The following is an 18,896-nucleotide window of genomic DNA, read 5'->3' as shown; positions in this document are numbered from 1 at the left end:
AACTTTCTATGGGATGGGGGTCAGGGCTTTGTGATGGCCACTCCAATACCTTGACTTTGGTATCCTTAAGCCATTTTGCCACAACTTTGGAAGAATTCTTGGGGCCATTGTCCATTTGGAAGACCCATTTGTGACCAAGCTTTAACTTCCTAACTGATGTCTTGAGATGTTGCTTCAATATATCCACATCATTTTCTTACCTCATGATGCCATCTATTTTGTGAAGTGCACCAGTCCCTCCTGCAGCAAAGCACCCCCCACAACATGATGCTGCCACCCACATGCTTCACGGTTGGGATGGTGTTCTTCGGCTTGCAAGCCTCCCCCTTTTCCCTCCAAACATAACGATGGTCATTATGGCCAAAAAGTTATATTTTTGATTCATCAGACAGGAGGACATTTCTCCAAAACGTACGATCTTTCTCTCCATGTGCAGTTGCAAACCGTAGTCTGGCTTTTTAATGGCGGTTTTGGAGCAGTGGCTTCTTCCTTGCTGAGCGGCCTTTCAGGTTATGTCGATATAGGACTCATTTTACTCTGGATATAGATACTTTTGTACTTGTTTTCCCCAAGCATCTTCACAAGGTCCTTTGCTGTTGTTCTGGGATTGATTTGCACTTTTCGCCCCAAAGTACGTTCATCTCTTGGAGACAGAATGCGTCTCCTTCCTGAGCGGTATGACGGCTGCGTGTTCCGATGGTGTTTATACTTGCGTACTATTGTTTGTACAGATGAACGTGGTACCTTCAGGCGTTTGGAAATTACTCCCAAGGATGAACCAGACTTGTGGAAAACTACAATTGTTTTTCTGAGGTCTTGGCTGATTTCTTTTGATTTCCCCATGATGTCAAGCAAAAAGGCACTTAGTTTAAAGGTACAGTGAGGGAAAAAGTATTTGATCCCCTACTGATTTTGTACATTTTCCCACTAACAAAGAAATGATCAGTCTATAATTTTAATGGTAGGTTTATTTGAACAGTGAGAGACAGAATGACAACAACAAAAAATCCAGAAAAACGCATGTCAAAAATGTTATAAATTGATTTGCATTTTAATGAGGGAAATAAGTATTTGACCCCCTCTCAATCAGAAAGATTTCTGGCTCCCAGGTGTCTTTTATACAGGTAACAAGCTGAGATTAGGAGCACACTCTTATTAAAGGGAGTGCTCCTAATCTCAGTTTGTTACCTGTATAAAAGACACCTGTCCACAGAAGCAATCAATCAATCAGATTCCAAACTCTCCACCATGGCCAAGACCAAAGAGCTCTCCAAGGATGTCAGGGACAAGATTGTAGACCTACACAAGGCTGGAATGGGCTACAAGACCATCGCCAAGCAGCTTGGTGAGAAGGTGACAACAGTTGGTGCGATTATTCGCAAATGGAAGAAACACAAAATAACTGTCAATCCTCCTCAGCCTGGGGCTCCATGCAAGATCTCACCTCGTGGAGTTGCAATGATCATGAGAACGGTGAGGAATCAGCCCAGCACTACACGGGAGGATCTTGTCAATGATCTCAAGGCAGCTGGGTCCATAGTCACCAAGAAAACAATTGGTAACACACTACGCCGTGAAGGACTGAAATCCTGCAGCTCCCGCAAGGTCCCCCTGCTCAAGAAAGCACATATACATTCCCGTCTGAAGTTTGCCAATGAACATCTGAATGATTCAGAGGACAACTGGGTGAAAGTGTTGTGGTCAGACGAGACCAAAATGGAGCTCTTTGGCATCAACTCAAATTGCCGTGTTTGGAGGAGGAGGAATGCTGCCTATGACCCCAAGAACACCATCCCCACCATCAAACATGGAGGTGGAAACATTATGCTTTGGGGGTGTTTTTCTGCTAAGGGGACAGGACAGCTTCACCGCATCAAAGGACAATGGACGGGGCCATGTACCGTCAAATCTTGGGTGAGAACCTCCTTCCCTCAGCCAGGGCATTGAAAATGGGTCGTGGATGGGTATTCCAGCATGACAATGACCCAAAACACACGGCCAAGGCAACAAAGGAGTGGCTCAAGAAGAAGCACATTAAGGTCCTGGAGTGGCCTAGCCAGTCTCCAGACCTTAATCCCATAGAACATCTGTGGAGGGAGCTGAAGGTTCGAGTTGCCAAATGTCAAACTCGAAACCTTAATGACTTGGAGAAGATCTGCAAAGAGGAGTGGGACAAAATCCCTCCTGAGATGTGTGCAAACCTGGTGGCCAACTACAAGAAACGTCTGACCTCTGTGAATGCCAACAAGGGTTTTGCCACCAAGTACTAAGTCATATTTTGCAGAGGGGTCAAATACTTATTTCCCTCATTAAAATGCAAATCATTTTATAACATTTTATAGCATTTTTCTGGATTTGTTTTGTTGTTATTCTGTCTCTCACTGTTAAAATAAACCTGCCATTAAAATTATAGACTGATCATTTCTTTGTCAGTGGGCAAACGTACAAAATCAGCATTCAAAGGCTGAAAGAAAAAAATGGAGAAGTCTCATGAATACGCATCTCAGTCTCACTGTCCCCAGGCTGACCACTTACAAACTCTGCTCTTGTACTTTGCCCAGAGACAGCAGACACCCCATTCCACTTTCTGGCGGCTTTAGAGAGCCAATGGAAGCCTTAGAAAGTGTCACGTTACAGCACAGATGCTGTAATGTCGATAGAGATGCAACAGAAGGACAACAAATTGTCAGACAGGGCACTTCCTGTATGGAATCTTCTCAGGTTTTGGCCTGCCATATGAGTTCTGTTATACTCGCAGACACCATTCAAACAGTTTTAGAAACTTTAGAGTGTTTTCTATCCAAATCTACTAATTATATGCATATTCTAGTTTCTGGGCAGGAGTAGTAACCAGTTTAAATCGGGTACGTTTTTTATCCGGCCGTGAAAATACTGCCCCCTATCCCAAAGAAGTTAACAAGAAATTTGTTGAGTGGTTGAAAAACAAGTTTTAATGACTCCAACCTAAGTTGTCCGCCCGGCCAAACTGAGTAATCGGGGAGAAGGGTCTTGGTGAGGGAGGTGACCAAGAACCTGATGGTCACTCTAACAGAGCTCGAGAGTTACTCTGTGGCGATGGGAGAACCTTCCAGAACGACAGCCATCGCTACAGCACTCCACAGAGCAGGCCTTTATGGTAGAGTGGCCAGATGGAAGCCACTCCTCAGTACAAGGCACATGACAGCCCGCTTGGTGTTTGCCAAAAGTCACTTAAAGTAAAAACAAGATTCTCTGGTCTCATGAAACCAAGATTGAACTCTTTGCCCTGAATGCCAAGCGTCACGTCTAGAGAGAACTTGGCACCATCCCACACCCAGGGACTGGGAGACTAGTCAGGATCGAGGGAAAGATGAATAGAACAAAGTACAGAGAGATCCTTGATGAAAACCTGCTCCAGAGCGCTCAGGACCTCAGACTGGGGCAAAGGTTCACCTTCCAACAGGACAATGACCCTAAGCACACAGTCAAGACAACACAGGAGTGGCTTCGGGACAAGTTTTTGAATGTCCTTGAGTGGCTCAGCCAATCAAACATCTCAGAGACCTGAAAATACAGAATGGCACCAGAGGATGGCTGCCATTTTACAGTCTCCTAACCAATTGTGCGTGTTTTTTTTCTCACATTATTTGTACTTTTTTTTTACCTTTATTTAACTAATTCTTATTTTCAATGACAGCCTAGGAACAGTGGGTTAACTGCCTTGTTCAGGGGCAGAACAACAGATTTGTACCTTGTCAGCTCAAGGATTTGAACTTGCAACCTTTCAGTTACTAGCCCAACACTCTAACCACTAGGCTACGCTGCCACCCCGTAATGTTTCTGCCACTGTCTCTTATGACCGAAAAGAGCTTCTAGATATCAGGACAGCAATTACTCACCTCGCAAGTGAATAAGATTTTTTTCTGTAATGAGTCGGACGAGAAGAATTTACTTCAGACAGCCAACAAGGCCCAAATCCCTGTGATTCGCATGAGAAAGAAATGGAGATATCGGGGATGTAGGTCAGGGTGCCTTGTAAGGATCCGACGGCGAGTGGGTAATCTGCCTCTACCATCTGTCATATTAGCCAATGTACAATCATTGGATAACAAAACAGAAGAACTGTGATAACGAATACCCTACCAACGGGATATTAAACTGTAATATCTTATGTTTCAACGAGTCGTGGCTGAACGACGACATGAGGAACATACAGCTGGCGGGTTTTATGCTGCATCGACAAATAGAACAGCCACCTCCAGTAAGACAAGGGGTATGGGTCTGTGTATATTTGTAAACAATAGCTGGTGCACAAAATCTAATAGTAAGGACGTCCAAGGTTTTGCTCGCCTGAGGTAGAGTATCTCATGATAAGCTGTAGAACACACTATTCACCAGGAGAATTTTCATCTTTATTCTTCATAGCTGTCTATTTACCACCACAAACCGATGCTGGCACTAAGTGAGCTGTATACGCACTCAATGAGCTGTACACAGCCATAAGCAAACAGGAAAACGCTCATCCAGAGGCGGCGCTCCTAGTGGCTGGGGACTTTAATGCAGGGAACCTTAAATCCATTTTACCTCATTTCTACCAGCATATTAAATGTGCAACCAGAGGGAAAAAAACTCTAGACTACCTTTACTCCACAGACAGAGACGCGTACAAAGCTCTCCCTCGCCCTCCATTTGGCAAATCTGACCATAATTCTATCCCCCTAATTCCTGCTTCCAAGCTAAAACTAAAGCAGGAAACACCAGTGACTCGGTCAATAAAGAAGTGGTCAGATGATGCAGATGCTAAGCTACAGGACTGTTTTGCTTGCACAGACTGGAATATGTTCCGGGATTCTTCCGAAGAGTACACCACATCAGTCACTGGCTTCATCAATAAGTGCATAGATGATGTTGTCCCCACAGTGACTGTACGTACATACCCCAAACAGAAGCCATGGATTACAGGCAACATCCGCACTGAGCTAAAGGGTGGAGCTGCTGCTTTCAAGGAGAGGGACTCTAACCCGGAAGCTAATAAGAAATCCCACCATACCCTCCAACAAACCATCAAACAGGCAAAGCATCAATACAGAACCAAGATTGAATCGTACTACACCGGCTCTGATGCTCGTCGGATATGGCAGGGCTTGCATACTATTACAAACAACAAAGGGATGCACAGCCGCGAGCTTCCCAGTGACACGAGCCTACCAGACGAGCTAAATTACTTCTGTGCTCACTTCGAGGCAAGTAACACTGAAGCATGCATGAGGTCATCAGCTGTTCTGGACTGTGTGATCACACTCTCCGTAGCCAATGTGAGTAAGACCTTTAAACAGGGCAACATTCACAAGGCCACAGGGCCAGACGGATTACCAGGATGTGTACTCCGAGCATGCACTGCCCAACTGGCAAGTGTCTTCACTGGCAAGTGTCTTCAATTTGCATACCGCCCCAAAAGATCCACAGATGATGCAAACTCTATTACACTCCACACTGCCCTTTCCCACCTGGACAAAAGGAACTATGTGAGAATGCTATTCATTGACTACAGCTTAGCGTTCAACACCATAGTGCCCTCAAAGCTTATCACAAAGCTAAGGACCCAGGCACTAAACACCTCCCTCTGCAACTGGATCCTGGACTTCCTGGCAGACCGCCCCAGGTGGTAAGGGTAAGTAACAACATATCCGCCACAGAGATCCTCAACACGGGGGCCCCTCAGGGGTGAGTGCTCAGTCCCCTCCTGTACTCCCTGTTCACTCATGACTGCATAGCCAGGCACGACTCCAACACCATCATTAAGTTTGCCGACGACACAACAGTAGTAGGCCTGACCACCGACAACGATGAAACAGCCTATAGGGAGGAGGTCAGAGACCTGTCCATGTGGTACCAGGATAACAACCTCTCCCTCAATGTGATCAAGACAAAGGAGATGATTGTGGACTATAGGAAAAGGAGGATTGAGCACACCCCCAATCTCATCGATGGGGCTGTAGTGGAGCAGGTTGAGAGCTTCAAGTTCCTTGGTGTCCACATCACCAACAAACTATCATGGTCCAAACACACCAAGACAGTTAGTGATTAGGACAAAGCTTGAGAGGATCTGCAGAGAAGAATGGGAGAAACTCCCCAAATACGGTGTACCAAGCTTGTAGCGTCATACCCAAGAAGACTCAAGGCTATAATTTTTGCCAAAGGTGCTTCAACAAGTAAAGGTGTCTGAATACTAAATGTGATATTTTAGTATTTTATGTCTAATAAATTAGCTTACATTTCTAAACCTGTTTTTGCTTTTTCATTATGGGGTAGATTGATGAGGATAACACAGTGGTGGAAAAATAACCAAATTGTCATACTTGAGTTAAAGTATAGATACCTTAATGGAAAGTTACTCAAGTAAAAGTGAAAGTCACCCAGTAAAATATTACTTGAGTAAAAGTCTAATAGTATTTGGTTTAAAATATACTTCAGTATCGAAAGTAAATATAATTGCTAAAATATACTTAAGTTTAAAAAGTAAAAGTATAAATCATTTTAAATTCCTTATATTCAGCAAAGTAGATGGCACCATTTTCTTGTTTCAAATGTATGGATAGCCCAGAGCACCTAACACTCAGACATTATTTACAAAAGATGCATTTGTGTTTAGTGAGTCCGCCAGACCATATGCAGTAGGGATGACCATGTGTTATCTTGATAAGTGCTTTAATTTTTCCATTTTCCTGTTCTGTTAAGTATTAAAAATGTAATGAGTACTTTAAGTGCCTTGATCAAGGGCACAACTGCAGGAGGGGGTAGGTCTACATGGGATCAGACACCGTAGCTTCCCAGTATCAATAATGCTTACTTTTTCATGTAAGCTATAATAATAGCAATGAAAAATGTGTTAAAAGTAATGGAAAATGTGTGTTAACAGTGATTAAACAACATACAGCACTCTAACGGACCGACTTGGACAAAGACGGGACATGCACTTCTTCCATCCCAATTGATCCCATCCCATCCCACTGATGGTATGTATTCATTTCTGGATGTCCATCACAGGGTAGCAGGGTTTCCGGACATTTGATCGGCAACATTTTAATTTACTGGACATTTGAGAAATTTAACGGACCCATAAGCATTGGGTGCGTAACCTGATTAGGGCGTCCACACACGGTGCTCAGAATGGGATAAATCACATTTAGAATATGGTAATTCATATTAACAGAACATGCAAGTCAATGATGCTACAATGTGCGGTCCTTCTTATTGAATTCTGATGTGCACTTTGAACATGTAAGATTAACTGTCCACATTTACTTTGCTCAGCCAACAAGACGACTAACGAACAGCTAAAATCACTATCCTATGTCAATTTACTATAGTAGAAAAGTTTAGGTTAGCTATTCTATTGGTCAGCTTGTCGAGCAAAATATAGCCTATTCCAAACACACATGGGACAGATAGAGCCCAAATTCATACAACCAATAGGCTACATACAAATAAAAACAACTCTAAAACCAAATAGACCGATGCAACAGATCCAAACGTTTTCCTTAAAATGTTGATAATCTATTATTTCTTCTCATTATAAACACAGAAATACGCACACGGTAGCAGGCTATGCATGAATGTTCGTTCCATAATGCAATTAGCCGGAAAACGCAGTTGTCAAAAGGGCACTGCGTGTGGGAGCGGTTTTATATCCGTTAGAAATTTTGAAAGAGAGGAGATCTAATAGGCTACTCTTGAAAGCAAGGTAAGACATGCCACATAATATGTATCCTGAACCAAAATATAAATGCAACATGTAAAGTGTTGGTCCCATGATGATTCATGAGCTGAAATAAAAGATCCCAGAAATGTTCCATATGGACAAAAAGCGGATTTCTCTCAAATTTTGTGCACAAATTTGTTAACATCACTGTCAGTGCGAGTTTCTCCATTGGCGAGATAATCCATCCACCTGACAGGTGTGGCATATCAATAAAATGATTAAACAGCATGATCATTAAACACATGCACCTTGTGCTGGGGATAATAAAAGGCAACTCTAAAATGTGCAGTTTTGTCACACAACAAAATGCCACAGATATCTCAAGTTTTGAGTGAGCAAGAAATTGGCATGCTGACTGCAGGAATGTCGACCAGAGCTGTTTCCAGATAATTTAATGTCCATTGCTCTACCATAAGCCACCTCCAACATCGTTTTAGAGAATTTGTCAGTAAGTCCAACCAGCCTCACAACTGCAGACCATGTGTAACCACGCAAGCCCAGGGCCTCCACATCTGGCTTCTTCACCTGCAGGATCATCTGAGACCAGCCACCTGGACAGCTGATGAAACTGACAAGTATTTCTGTCTGTAATAAAGCCATTTTGTGGGAAAAAACTAATTTTGATTGGCTGGGCCCGGCATCCAGTTATGTGAAATCCATAGATTAAGGCCTAATGAATTTATTTAAATTGACTAATTTCCTTATATGAACTGTAACTCAGTAAAAAATTTGAAATTGTTGCATGTTGCATTAATATTTTTGTTCAGTATATTAAAACTTTCAGGTTTCAAACAATTAAGTATATGTTTTCAAAATGCGTACTGCTTATTGCAAAGTGGTGTGTGACCCGGTGATGAAGCCTGCCTTCTGTTGCCGTTTGATGCCACGGATATCTCATACTTCCGACATCAGTGCATTCAAGACAACTGGGAAAATAACGAGCTCCGACTGGGAAAAATCTTTTGAACGGTCATCTAACTCGGAATTCCAACTCGGGAAGCTCCGACTTTACGACTTTCCGAGCTGAAGATCCCTGACATCATGATTTGACCTCGTATTTTTCAGAGTTCCCAGTTGTCTTGGAAGCATCACAAGATGCTGCAGGAGCAGCTCTTGCAATGTCTGACAGATTTTTCACTCAAAGGCTCTGTATCTGTATGCTGTACAAGTGTGATAAATAAGAATATACATAACGAATATACTGTACACGTGCAGCAATTTAATTCCGCTAAATGATGCAAATTACCCTATAGACCAATAAGCATGACTAGTCAAATGTATTTACATCGACTGGTATTTCCATTAATGAATAGGCTAAAAAGCATTATTTCACGATGGGATTTTTTCTTCTTCTTCCAGAGAACTGACTGATGCCAATATTATTTATCGGCTTTTCTATTACTTTTTGGGGGACAAAAGCAGGCTATTACCGGCTAATGGAAACCCTGGTCCATCATCCATTTCTTATGTTATGAATTGCAATGTGTACATTATGTTAGGAATTGCAATTTGTACAATATGTTAGGAAGTTTGAAAACACATTTAGCAAATTTCTAACACATTGTATCATACGTTACAAATTCCAATTTGTTGGTGTTAATGTTAGCTAGGTGGCTACTTGGCTAATGCTAACATTAGCTAGGCTAGGGGTTAAGGTTGGGGGTTAGGGTTAAGGTTGGAGCTAGGTTAAAGGGTTAAGGTTAGGGTTAGGGGAAGGCTTAGCTAAATCGGGTTAGGGGAAGGGTTAGCTAACATGCTAAGTAGTTGCAAAGTACTTCAAAACATGTAAATATTTGAAAAGTTGCCCGTGATGAGATTCGAACACACAACCATCCACCCATCCTTCTTGACCAACCACCCTCCATTTGTTTTTTCATTAAGTAACCTTCTGTCTTATGTACAGTTGAAGTTGGAAGTTTACATACACTTAGGTTGGAGTCATTAAACCTTGTTTTTCAACCACTCCACAAATGTCTTGATAACAAACTATTGTTTTGGCAAGTCAGTTAGGACATCTACTTTGCGCATGACACAAGTCATTTTTCCAACAATTTTTTACAGACAGATTATTTCACTTATAATTCACTGTATCACAATTCCAGTGGGTCAGAAGTTTACATATACAATGTTGACTGTGCCTTTAAACAGCTTGGCAAATTCCAGAAAATGATGTCATGGCTTTAAAAGCTTCTGATAGGCTAATTGACATCATTTGTCTCAATTGGAGGTGTACCTGTGGAAAATCAAAAGAAATCAGCCAAGACCTCAGAAAAAAAACTGTAGACCTCCACAAGTCTGGTTCATCCTTGGGAGCAATTTCCATATGCCTGAAGGTACCACGTTCATCTGTACAAACAATAGTACGCAAGTATAAACACCATGTGACCACGCAGCCGTTATACCGCTCAGGAAGGAGACGCAATCTGTCTCCAAGAGATGAACATTCTTTGGTGCGAAAAGTGCAAATCAATCCCAGAACACTAGCAAAGGACCTTGTGAAGATGCTGGAGGAAACCGTACAAAGTATCTATATCCAGAGTAAAATGAGTCCTATATCGACATAACCTGAAAGGCCGCTCAGCAAGGAAGAAGCCACCGCTCCAAAACCACCATTAAAAAGCCAGACTACAGTTTGCAACTGCACATGGGGACAAAGATCGTACATTTTGGAGAAATGTCCTCTGGTCTGATGAAACAAAAATAGAACTGTTTGGCCATAATGACCATCGTTATGTTTGGAGGGAAAAGGGGGAGGCTTGCAAGCCAAAGAACACCATCCCAACCGTGAAGCACTGGGGTGGCAGCATCAAGTTGTGGGGGTGCTTTGCTGCAGGAGGGACTGGTGCACTTCACAAAATAGATGGCATCGTGAGGGAGGACATTTATGTGGATATATATTGAAGCAACATCTCAAGACATCAGTCAGGAAGTTAAAGCTTGGTCGCAAATGGGTCTTCCAAATGGACAATGACCCCAAGCATACTTCCAAAGTTGTGGCAAAATGGCTTAAGGACACCAAAGTCAAGGTATTGGAGTGGCCATCACAAAGCCCTGACCTCAATTCTATAGAAAGTTTGTGGGCAGAACTGAAAAGGCGTGTGTGAGCAAGGAGGCCTACAAAACTGACTCCGTTACACCAGCTCTGTCAGGAGGAATGGGCCATAATTCACCCAACTTATTGTGGGAAGCTTGTGGAAGACTACCCAAAACGTTTGACCCAAGTTAAACAATTTAAAGGCAATGCTACCAAATACTAATTGAGTGTATGTAAACTTCTGACCCACTGGGAATGTGATGAAAGAAGTAAAAGCTGAAATAAATCATTCTCTCCACTATTATTCTGCCATTTCACATTCTTAAAATAAAGTGGTGATCCTAACTGACCTAAGACAGGGAATTTTTACTAGGATTAAATGTCAGGAATTGTGAAAAACTGAGTTTAAATGTAGTTGGCTAAGGTGTATGTAAACTTCCGACTTCAACTGTACCTCTCAGTCAAATCAAATCAAGTTTAATTTGTTACGTGTGCCGAATACAACAGGTCTAGACTTTACCGTGAAATGCTTACTTGCTTACAAGCCCTTTTCCAAAAATACTGAGTTAAACAGTAAAAAATATTTAAAATTAATAGGGGTAAAAGTGACTAGACAATCAGGATAGATAAGAGTAGCAGCAGCATATCTGAAGAGTGTTAGTGTGTCTATGTGTGAGTGTGTGTGTGTCATCAATATGTGTGTGTTTGTTATGTGTGTGAGCGTATGCTGTGTGTGAGTATGTGTGTATGTGTGAATGTGTGTGTTGGATAGTGGAGGCTGGTGGGAGGAGCTATAGCCTCCACTGTTGTTAGAGTGTCAGTGTAGTATGTGTAGAATTTTGGGGTAGAGTCCAGTGAGTGTGCATAGAGCCAGTGCAAGAACTGTGCATTCGGAAAGTTTTCAGACCCCTTGACTTTTTCCATGTTTTGTTACGCTACAGCCTTCTCCTAAAATAATCCATTTACACACATTACTCCATAACGTCAAAGCAAAAACAGGTTTTAGAAGTTTTTTCAAATGTATATTAAAAAAATACTTTAATATCACATTTACATAAGTATTCAGACCATTTACTCAGTACTTTGTTGAAGCACCTTTGGCACCGTTTACAGCCTCGAGTCTTCTTGGGTATGACGCTACAAGCTTGGCACACCTGTATTTGGTGAGTTTCTCCCATTCTTCTCTGCAGATTATCTCAAGCTCTGTCAGGTTGGATGGGGAGTGGCGCTGCACAGCTATTTTCAGGTCTCTCCAAAGATGTTCGATCGGGTTGAAATCCAGGCTTTGGCTGGGCCACTCAAGGACATTCAGAGACTTGTGCCGAAGCCACTCCTGCGTTGGCTGTGTGCTTAGAGTCATTGTACTGTTGGAAGGTGAACCTTCGCCCCAGTCTGAGGTCCTGAGCGCTCTGGAGCAGATTTTCATCATGGATCTCTCTGTACTTTGCTCCGTTCATCTTTGCCTCGATCCTGACTAGTCTCCCAGTTCCTGTCGCTGAAAAACATCCTCACAGCATGATGCTGCCACCACCATGCTTCACCGTATGGATGGTGCCAGGTTTCCTCCAGATGTGACGCTTGGCATCCAGGCCAAATAGTTCAATCTTGGTTTCATCAGACCAGAGAATTCTCCCCTTCCTCCCCATTAATGTGCCACCCACCTCCTGTGACCTACACAGAGTAGCTGGACCAGTCAGTTGGTCAAAGTGGTTTGAGGTTTACTTTTTTTTTAAGAACTCGTGGTTTAGGCTACTTTATGGAAATTCCATGTTTCATGGATGGATTTTCTTGGTTTTAAGATTAAACACATTTTGGCACTAATTATGTTTTAATTGTTACAAAAAATGTCTTACACTGTTAGAGCCTACTGTTAAAAAATTGTGACCCCCAGTTGCATGGTTATGTGGTGATTATTATCATCATAATAATGCCTTCACGAGTGTGTGTGTGCCTGCAAGCATGCCTGTAGCCTACATGTGTACCTGTTTGTGTGTAGGCTACATGTCTGAAAGTTGAAAGTGGACCACAAAATATGTATCACATTACTGAGTGAGGCATGGGCCTCCCTAGCCTAGCTAGACAGCAACATTTCCCATGTGTTACTCATTCAAATGTCACATACCTATCTTCACCCCACGCACCTCCCACTGGGCACAGACGTCAATTCAACGTCTATTCCACGTTTTTAATTGAAATTAAGTCAAAACAACGTTGATTCAACCAGTGTGTGCCCAGTGGTCTCCCTCCCCTCTACACCTGTATCTGATTCCACTGCTCTTTCTCTCGTACAGATGCTCTCTCTCTCTCTCTCTCTCTCTCTCTCTCTCTCTCTCTCTCTCTCTCCCTCTCTCACCCTCTCCTTAATATATTCTCTCTCTCAAACACGTACAAACTTCCCCTGCTCTCTCTATACCCTCTCTTCTTACACACTTATATACAGTCTATCTCTCGCTATCTCTCTCTCTGATCTCTCTTTGTCTCACACAGATGTGACAAAGGCCACAGACCCCCCTCTCTCTATACCCTCTATTCTTACACATAGTCTTTTTCTCTCACTCTGGTCTCTCTCTATCCCTGGTCTCTGGTCTCTTTCTTTCTGTTATTTCAAGAATGATGGAGCTTATGGAAAAAAGCATAGAGTCTGCTGTACACTACGTTCTTATAGAGATAATTTTATACCTTGAATTCCATATGTTCAACCACTCAGACAGTTTTTCAGACTCAGGCTCTCACTCTATCTCTCTCGCTCTCAATTCAATTCAAGGGGCTTTATTGGCATGGGAAAGAAATGTTTACATTGCCAAAGCAAGTGAAATCGATAAAGAAAAGTGAAATAAACTAAAAGTGAACAGTAAATTTTACTCTCTCTCTCTCTGGGGTGAAAACAGGCTAGGCATAATGGCTCACATAAGCCTGCTCTTAATTGGAGGAAATGTAAACCAATAGTTTAGGAGAACCTTTTGTGAATTTGGAAGTGTGGAAATGTCATTGAAGTAAAAGCAGACAAGCCAGAAGTATCCGAAAAGGCAATTAGTAACGCAACAGTGCGACCTAGTGGTAATACATTTTGTCTTCCGAGTGTACCCTAGAGCGGATATTCGGACATCATGTTTAATTTGAGTCACTCCTTGCAACTTTTTCTACTAAGGATAGATCTATGCATTACAGCATATCTACTTGGAAATGTATCTCCCGGTTTGCAGTGGTTTACGTGGCAATAATCACTGAACTAAAGTTCCGTTAAAAGTTTATCTGACAGCGGTGGGATTCGAACCCACGCCCCCGAAGAGACTGGAGCCTTAATCCAGCGCCTTAGACCGCTCGGCCACGCTATCTTACGTCGACAAGTGCACGGGAACGTATGGTATCCTACATAGCAATATTATTATATTTAGCTTACCATGCACTACAAATATAATTCTATTTTTATGATTTGATATTCATACAAAATAAATGATATTGTCAATTCAGTTGCATTAATTAATTAAATTCTGAAACCAAAAACTCCAACTGTCAAGCAACTTCGCACTTTATTTTGCCTGCTTTAATATGAGACAGGTATAAAAAGATTCACATTTAGGCTACAGTTGTTTTACATTTTTTATTTAATTTCGATACCATACAACACTTCAACAGTCAGCCAATTTAATGCTTTATTTAGCTGCTTCAATATGAAACAGCCTAGCAACTTCTTGTAATATACAAGGATGAGTCGTTGAGTTTTAATTACCAAATTTAGCTAGACCTGAATCAATTAATCAATACCAAATCAGTTGTATCAGTTAATTAATCAATCAATTAAAGAGTGACAAAATATCCAACAAAAACATTTTGATACACTTCTAAAACACAAAATATGAACTATTTGAAAAGACGTTTACAACATAGGAAGAAAAAAAAACAAGAAAACTGTACAAACTTGAAGTAGCTATAATGCTTACTCTTCCCCAATCTCATACAAATATTTCTATGTCTAAAAGGTATAAATGACCAAACATTTAAAAGTGAAAATTAGACGCTATCATTTTGCCATGTGGCTATAGGACTGCTGGCATTGTGTATTATAGCAGAGCACCAGAGCCATGTTCCTAGGGGGCTGGCCCAGTTGCACCACAACACATTGGTTTTAACTTTACATAAGTGAAACTGCAGATACACCTGGATCTGCATTTTCTGAATCCTCCACTAGATCCAGGAAAAACAGAATTGAGCGATCCCATGAGATGGGATACATAAAACATAAAAGGGCCTTGAGTTTTTCCTTGCCACGGCGTTATGACCTGACTGGGACAACTCCAGGCCCTAGTTGGCTTACTGCCTGGGCATTTTCCTTGTCAGGTCACGGGGTCAGGAAAAAAATCAGGGTCCCTAACTTGATGGAAGGTGTGTGTGTGTGTTTGTCTGTTCCTTGAGGTCTTCACCAAGGCCTCCACATGGAGGGGTCTCCCCCAGGGGGTAAGAAAGGGGACAGGGTGAAACACCCCAGGCTGGGGGAGATTGGGGGAGCAAGGAGGGGAGGAGGAGACGGAATTCTGCTGATCCCTCCCATCTCTACCAGAATGTACCTGGCTGCAAAGGGCGTGGAGCGGTGAGCTTCCTATGGGTGGGGGTGATGGCTGCATGGGTAGCTTGGCATGAGGCATCTGTAAACAGCAAGACTGGAATGACTGCGCTCCACCTCCAGATGACAGAGAAAGCGGAGACTGGGGAGGGGAGACAGACCCAGATCCAGACATGGGACTACCACCACCAATACAACCACTGTTACTATTACTCATACCAATAGCCCTAGTCGGAGTCCCATTGATACCATTGGTCCCATTGCCACCAGTGTTCCCAGTCTCAGAGCTGATGTGGGGCAAAGACCTGAGCAGGTGGATGAGGAGCCGGGCCCCCAGTGTCTTGTCCATGCCTGGGCAGCTCTTGAGCAGGTTGTGGACCTCATGCATACATTGAATGTATCCACTGCTGTAGCGCTGCTGGGACTCAAATCCTATACTGGGACCAGAAGGGGAACCTAGAGAGAGATACGAACACAAGGGGGAAGTGGTGAGTCAGGGTTGAACACCAGCTCACAGGTTTAGTAGGCCTACAATGCGTAGTTACCTTATAGTAGGGTATGCAGTATATTGATGGTATTATGGACTAATGAATATGCAGTGAGCTTTGTGAACAAGTTTATATCGGTCAAAATAATATATTACTTTATATAACTTTAAATAAAACAAATCAGCTGATATCAACTCGTTAAATGTGTGATCAGGGTAGTGAAGGAGTTTCTATCCCATTCCCTAGCTTGTTTTGAATCCCAGTTTGTCTCTTGTTGTCAATCATTTGACTGATTTGACCCAATAGGAGCTCATTGATATGTAGAGTGAAGGACCCCTATTGGGCGACATTATTCAATGATTGACAACGCATGATAATCCTGCACATCATGGGAGGTTCCAAGGCTTCCATCACTGTAAGAATTTTAAACAGGTTATGTATGTTCTGTTAGAATTTAGAACAATGTTTTAAGAACAAAAACAGCCAAGTGGACTACTGTCTTCCGAGGTGACGGTGTGTGTGTGTGTGTGTTTTTAGGCGCTTACCTGAACCGTGACCCTTCTGCAGACCCTCCATATGTTGCACAGTAACCTCCAGTACATCAGCCTTCTCCAGTTTTGATTGCTGTGTAAGAGGTGTGAATCAGAAGGAGATGGGAGGAAGAATGTAATTTGCAATTGCATTCTCAAAATATTCTCATCTCTGTGTGTGTACTCACATCCAGGTTGTATGCATCCACCATGATTCCTTTCAGTTGTTCCAGACTGCAGTTGATGCGCTCCCGCCTCTTTTTCTCAATTAGAGGCTTCCGCAACTATCAATCAAATCAACAGGCCAATTAATGTATCTGTCTACATATTAACAAATTGAGGCCTTGGCGATTGTTTAAACCTTTACAGTGACCATTTATGATATTTCAAAGTAAAGGCATAAAGAAATAGAAAACCACCAATGTTTGTCAATGTTGATCTAAACTAATCAATCTGTTTCGCTATGGTTTGAAAGGATTTGAATGGATGTCATCAGAAATTGTTGTTACATTTCAGTGGTTTCAATTTAATATTAGGGGAAATACTCAGATCAAGTCTGCTATAGACACTTTGGAATAAGAACACCCTAGCCAACCCTTCTTTGGCCACCCACCCCCCACCTGTGAATGCAAAGTCGGCAAACTCAACCAACTCCGCACATTGCATCAATGCATGCATCTTATTATCTGTGGTAGTACAAAATGCATGCATTTATTTACATGACGCATCAATGCAATTAAGGGTTTTAATTGCAAAATGGTTTTACTAAGCACAATTCCTGCACAACCCTTTACTTGATGTATTACCCAGTTCCTCAAATGACGCCCAAATGCATCATATCGAAACTTTTTCATATAGGCCAATTTAATTGCAGCAAGCTTACCTTTCGTTCTTCTTTAGCGCTAAAATTCCTCTCCCGCCCATTTCCCCAGTGTCCCATGTTGAAGGCCGTCATCCTCGAGCTGCAAGGCGCACGCACCAAACCACCTGACGAACTGAGAGCTCCACAGTCCACACTATCTGTGTCCTTGTGGGGTGTCCTTGTGGGCCCCTCTCTTCTGCAGCAATAGTTCCCCACAAAACTCAGTTTGCACTGTTTTAGTATTTTATGAACGAATAGATCAACAGAGAGGGAGAAAGGAGCACTGGAGAAGGGGTACATGTACATATATATATATATATATATATATATATATATATATATATATATATATATATATATATATATATATATATATACTTTTACGCACCATAGCCTCGCGCCCCCAACACCTCCACCCACCAACATTACCATGACAATGTGTGGGTGCTCTCTCTCCCGAACTTTCCCACAGCCCTGCCGTGGACACGTTTCGTGGCACAGGGTCCGATTCTCCCCGCTGTCGTCAAGCGGGAGAATAGGGCGGGTGGGGAGGGGCGCGCGTGCGCGAGAAGGGGGTGGGGACGCGTACGGGATCGACACGTAGAGCGCGGATGGGAAAAGGGAGTTCTGAAAGGTGATGCGCAAATAATTTCATTGCTGGGTAGAACGTTATGATCGATGATATCGTCTCGGAATTAGGAAGCGATTTTGCGGGTAAGTAACCTGGTCCAGTGCTAAAATTACTGAACTGAAGGTTCATAAAGTGTCACTATAATTTGCTACTTAGTTAATGTATGCCTGTAATACATGTATTAATAAGAAAACGGCAATCCTCTGTTAAGAAAATGTACTGATTTAGACATAAACAACATGTAATCGAAGAAACTGCACAAATAACTCTATATAGCCTTCAGACTTTTCAGCACCCAAACACAAAAGAAAGTCGGACGGGATGAAAAAAGTCGCGCAACAATAGCAGCTAAAGAGATCTCCCCACAACACTTCTTTTCAATATCGCTATAGGAGAATCCTCAACCTATTATCCCTGTCTCTTCTCCCTGCCACCTTTCTTTTCCCTGCCCCCTTTCCTGAGGTTATTTACCAACCCCTCCTCTTATTATTGTGTCCCGCCCTCTTATTAGCCCTCCTGGCACTGCGCTTCTTTACCAATGACCAATTTTACCCCCCCCTCCCGGACACATCCCAGTGGTTAAGGTCTCTCTTTCTTTTCTACCCTATAATGACCCCCAGTTAACAGAAGAATGGTCTGTGTGCTAAAGCCTTTAATGGCTATCTTAAGTCCTTCAATCCGAATTCGTTTTTTCCCCCTCCAGCTCACTCCTGCACCAGATCAATGTTTTAGGCTGTGCGGGAGGGAATGGTGTTAAGTTATTTAGGCCTATAGACAATAGCCTAGTCTGCGACAGTCACAGACTTGGTTCTGAAATTGGTCATCTATACAAATTGAATAAAGCGCGAACAATTATAAGTATATTTACAAGGCTTACCTATAGGCCTACTTCTAAGTATAAGTAGGCCTAAGGTAGTTTGTTTGATAGGCTAGTAGGCTTAGAGGTTGCTGTAATAGACATGGCCTAAATAAACAGTCGTGGGAGTCAATCCCACTGTGTTCGGGGTGTCCCCTTGGGGTTGTTGTTTTCACTTTGCAGAGTGTGGTAG

General features: G+C 42.5%; 1 protein-coding gene and 1 non-coding gene across 2 annotated transcripts; both read right to left on the bottom strand.

The window, feature by feature from the left end:
• Positions 1-14,028: 14,028 nt before the first annotated feature.
• On the bottom strand, positions 14,029-14,110 carry trnal-aag (transfer RNA leucine (anticodon AAG)). The gene has a single exon. It is a non-coding gene; the product is annotated as a tRNA-Leu (tRNA).
• Positions 14,111-14,288: 178 nt separating this feature from the next.
• Positions 14,289-17,488, bottom strand: LOC106609019 (transcription cofactor HES-6). The gene is made up of 4 exons (XM_014207348.2): positions 17,238-17,488; positions 16,543-16,638; positions 16,370-16,448; positions 14,289-15,792 (listed from the first exon to the last, which is right to left on the bottom strand). The coding sequence occupies exons 1-4, from the start codon at positions 17,307-17,309 to the stop codon at positions 15,110-15,112; spliced, it is 930 nt and encodes a 309-aa protein (XP_014062823.1). The 5' UTR covers positions 17,310-17,488; the 3' UTR covers positions 14,289-15,109.
• Positions 17,489-18,896: the final 1,408 nt, after the last annotated feature.

Source organism: Salmo salar, chromosome ssa07 (assembly GCF_905237065.1).
Source record: "Salmo salar chromosome ssa07, Ssal_v3.1, whole genome shotgun sequence".
In the NCBI taxonomy this organism is placed as follows: Eukaryota; Metazoa; Chordata; class Actinopteri; order Salmoniformes; family Salmonidae; genus Salmo; species Salmo salar.
Note: the sequence above shows the minus strand (reverse complement) of the source record. Positions and strands in the feature narration are given on the sequence as shown.

Excerpts from the sequence above, each read along its gene's own strand:
- LOC106609019 (XM_014207348.2), bottom strand. The coding sequence starts at position 17,309 with ATGACGGCCTTCAACATGGGACACTGGGGAAATGGGCGGGAGAGGAAT. Across the intron at positions 16,639-17,237 it reads GCGCTAAAGAAGAACGAAAG|TTGCGGAAGCCTCTAATTGA; the intron begins GTAAGCTTGCTG and ends TTTGATTGATAG. Across the intron at positions 16,449-16,542 it reads TGGATGCATACAACCTGGAT|CAATCAAAACTGGAGAAGGC; the intron begins GTGAGTACACAC and ends CCTCTTACACAG.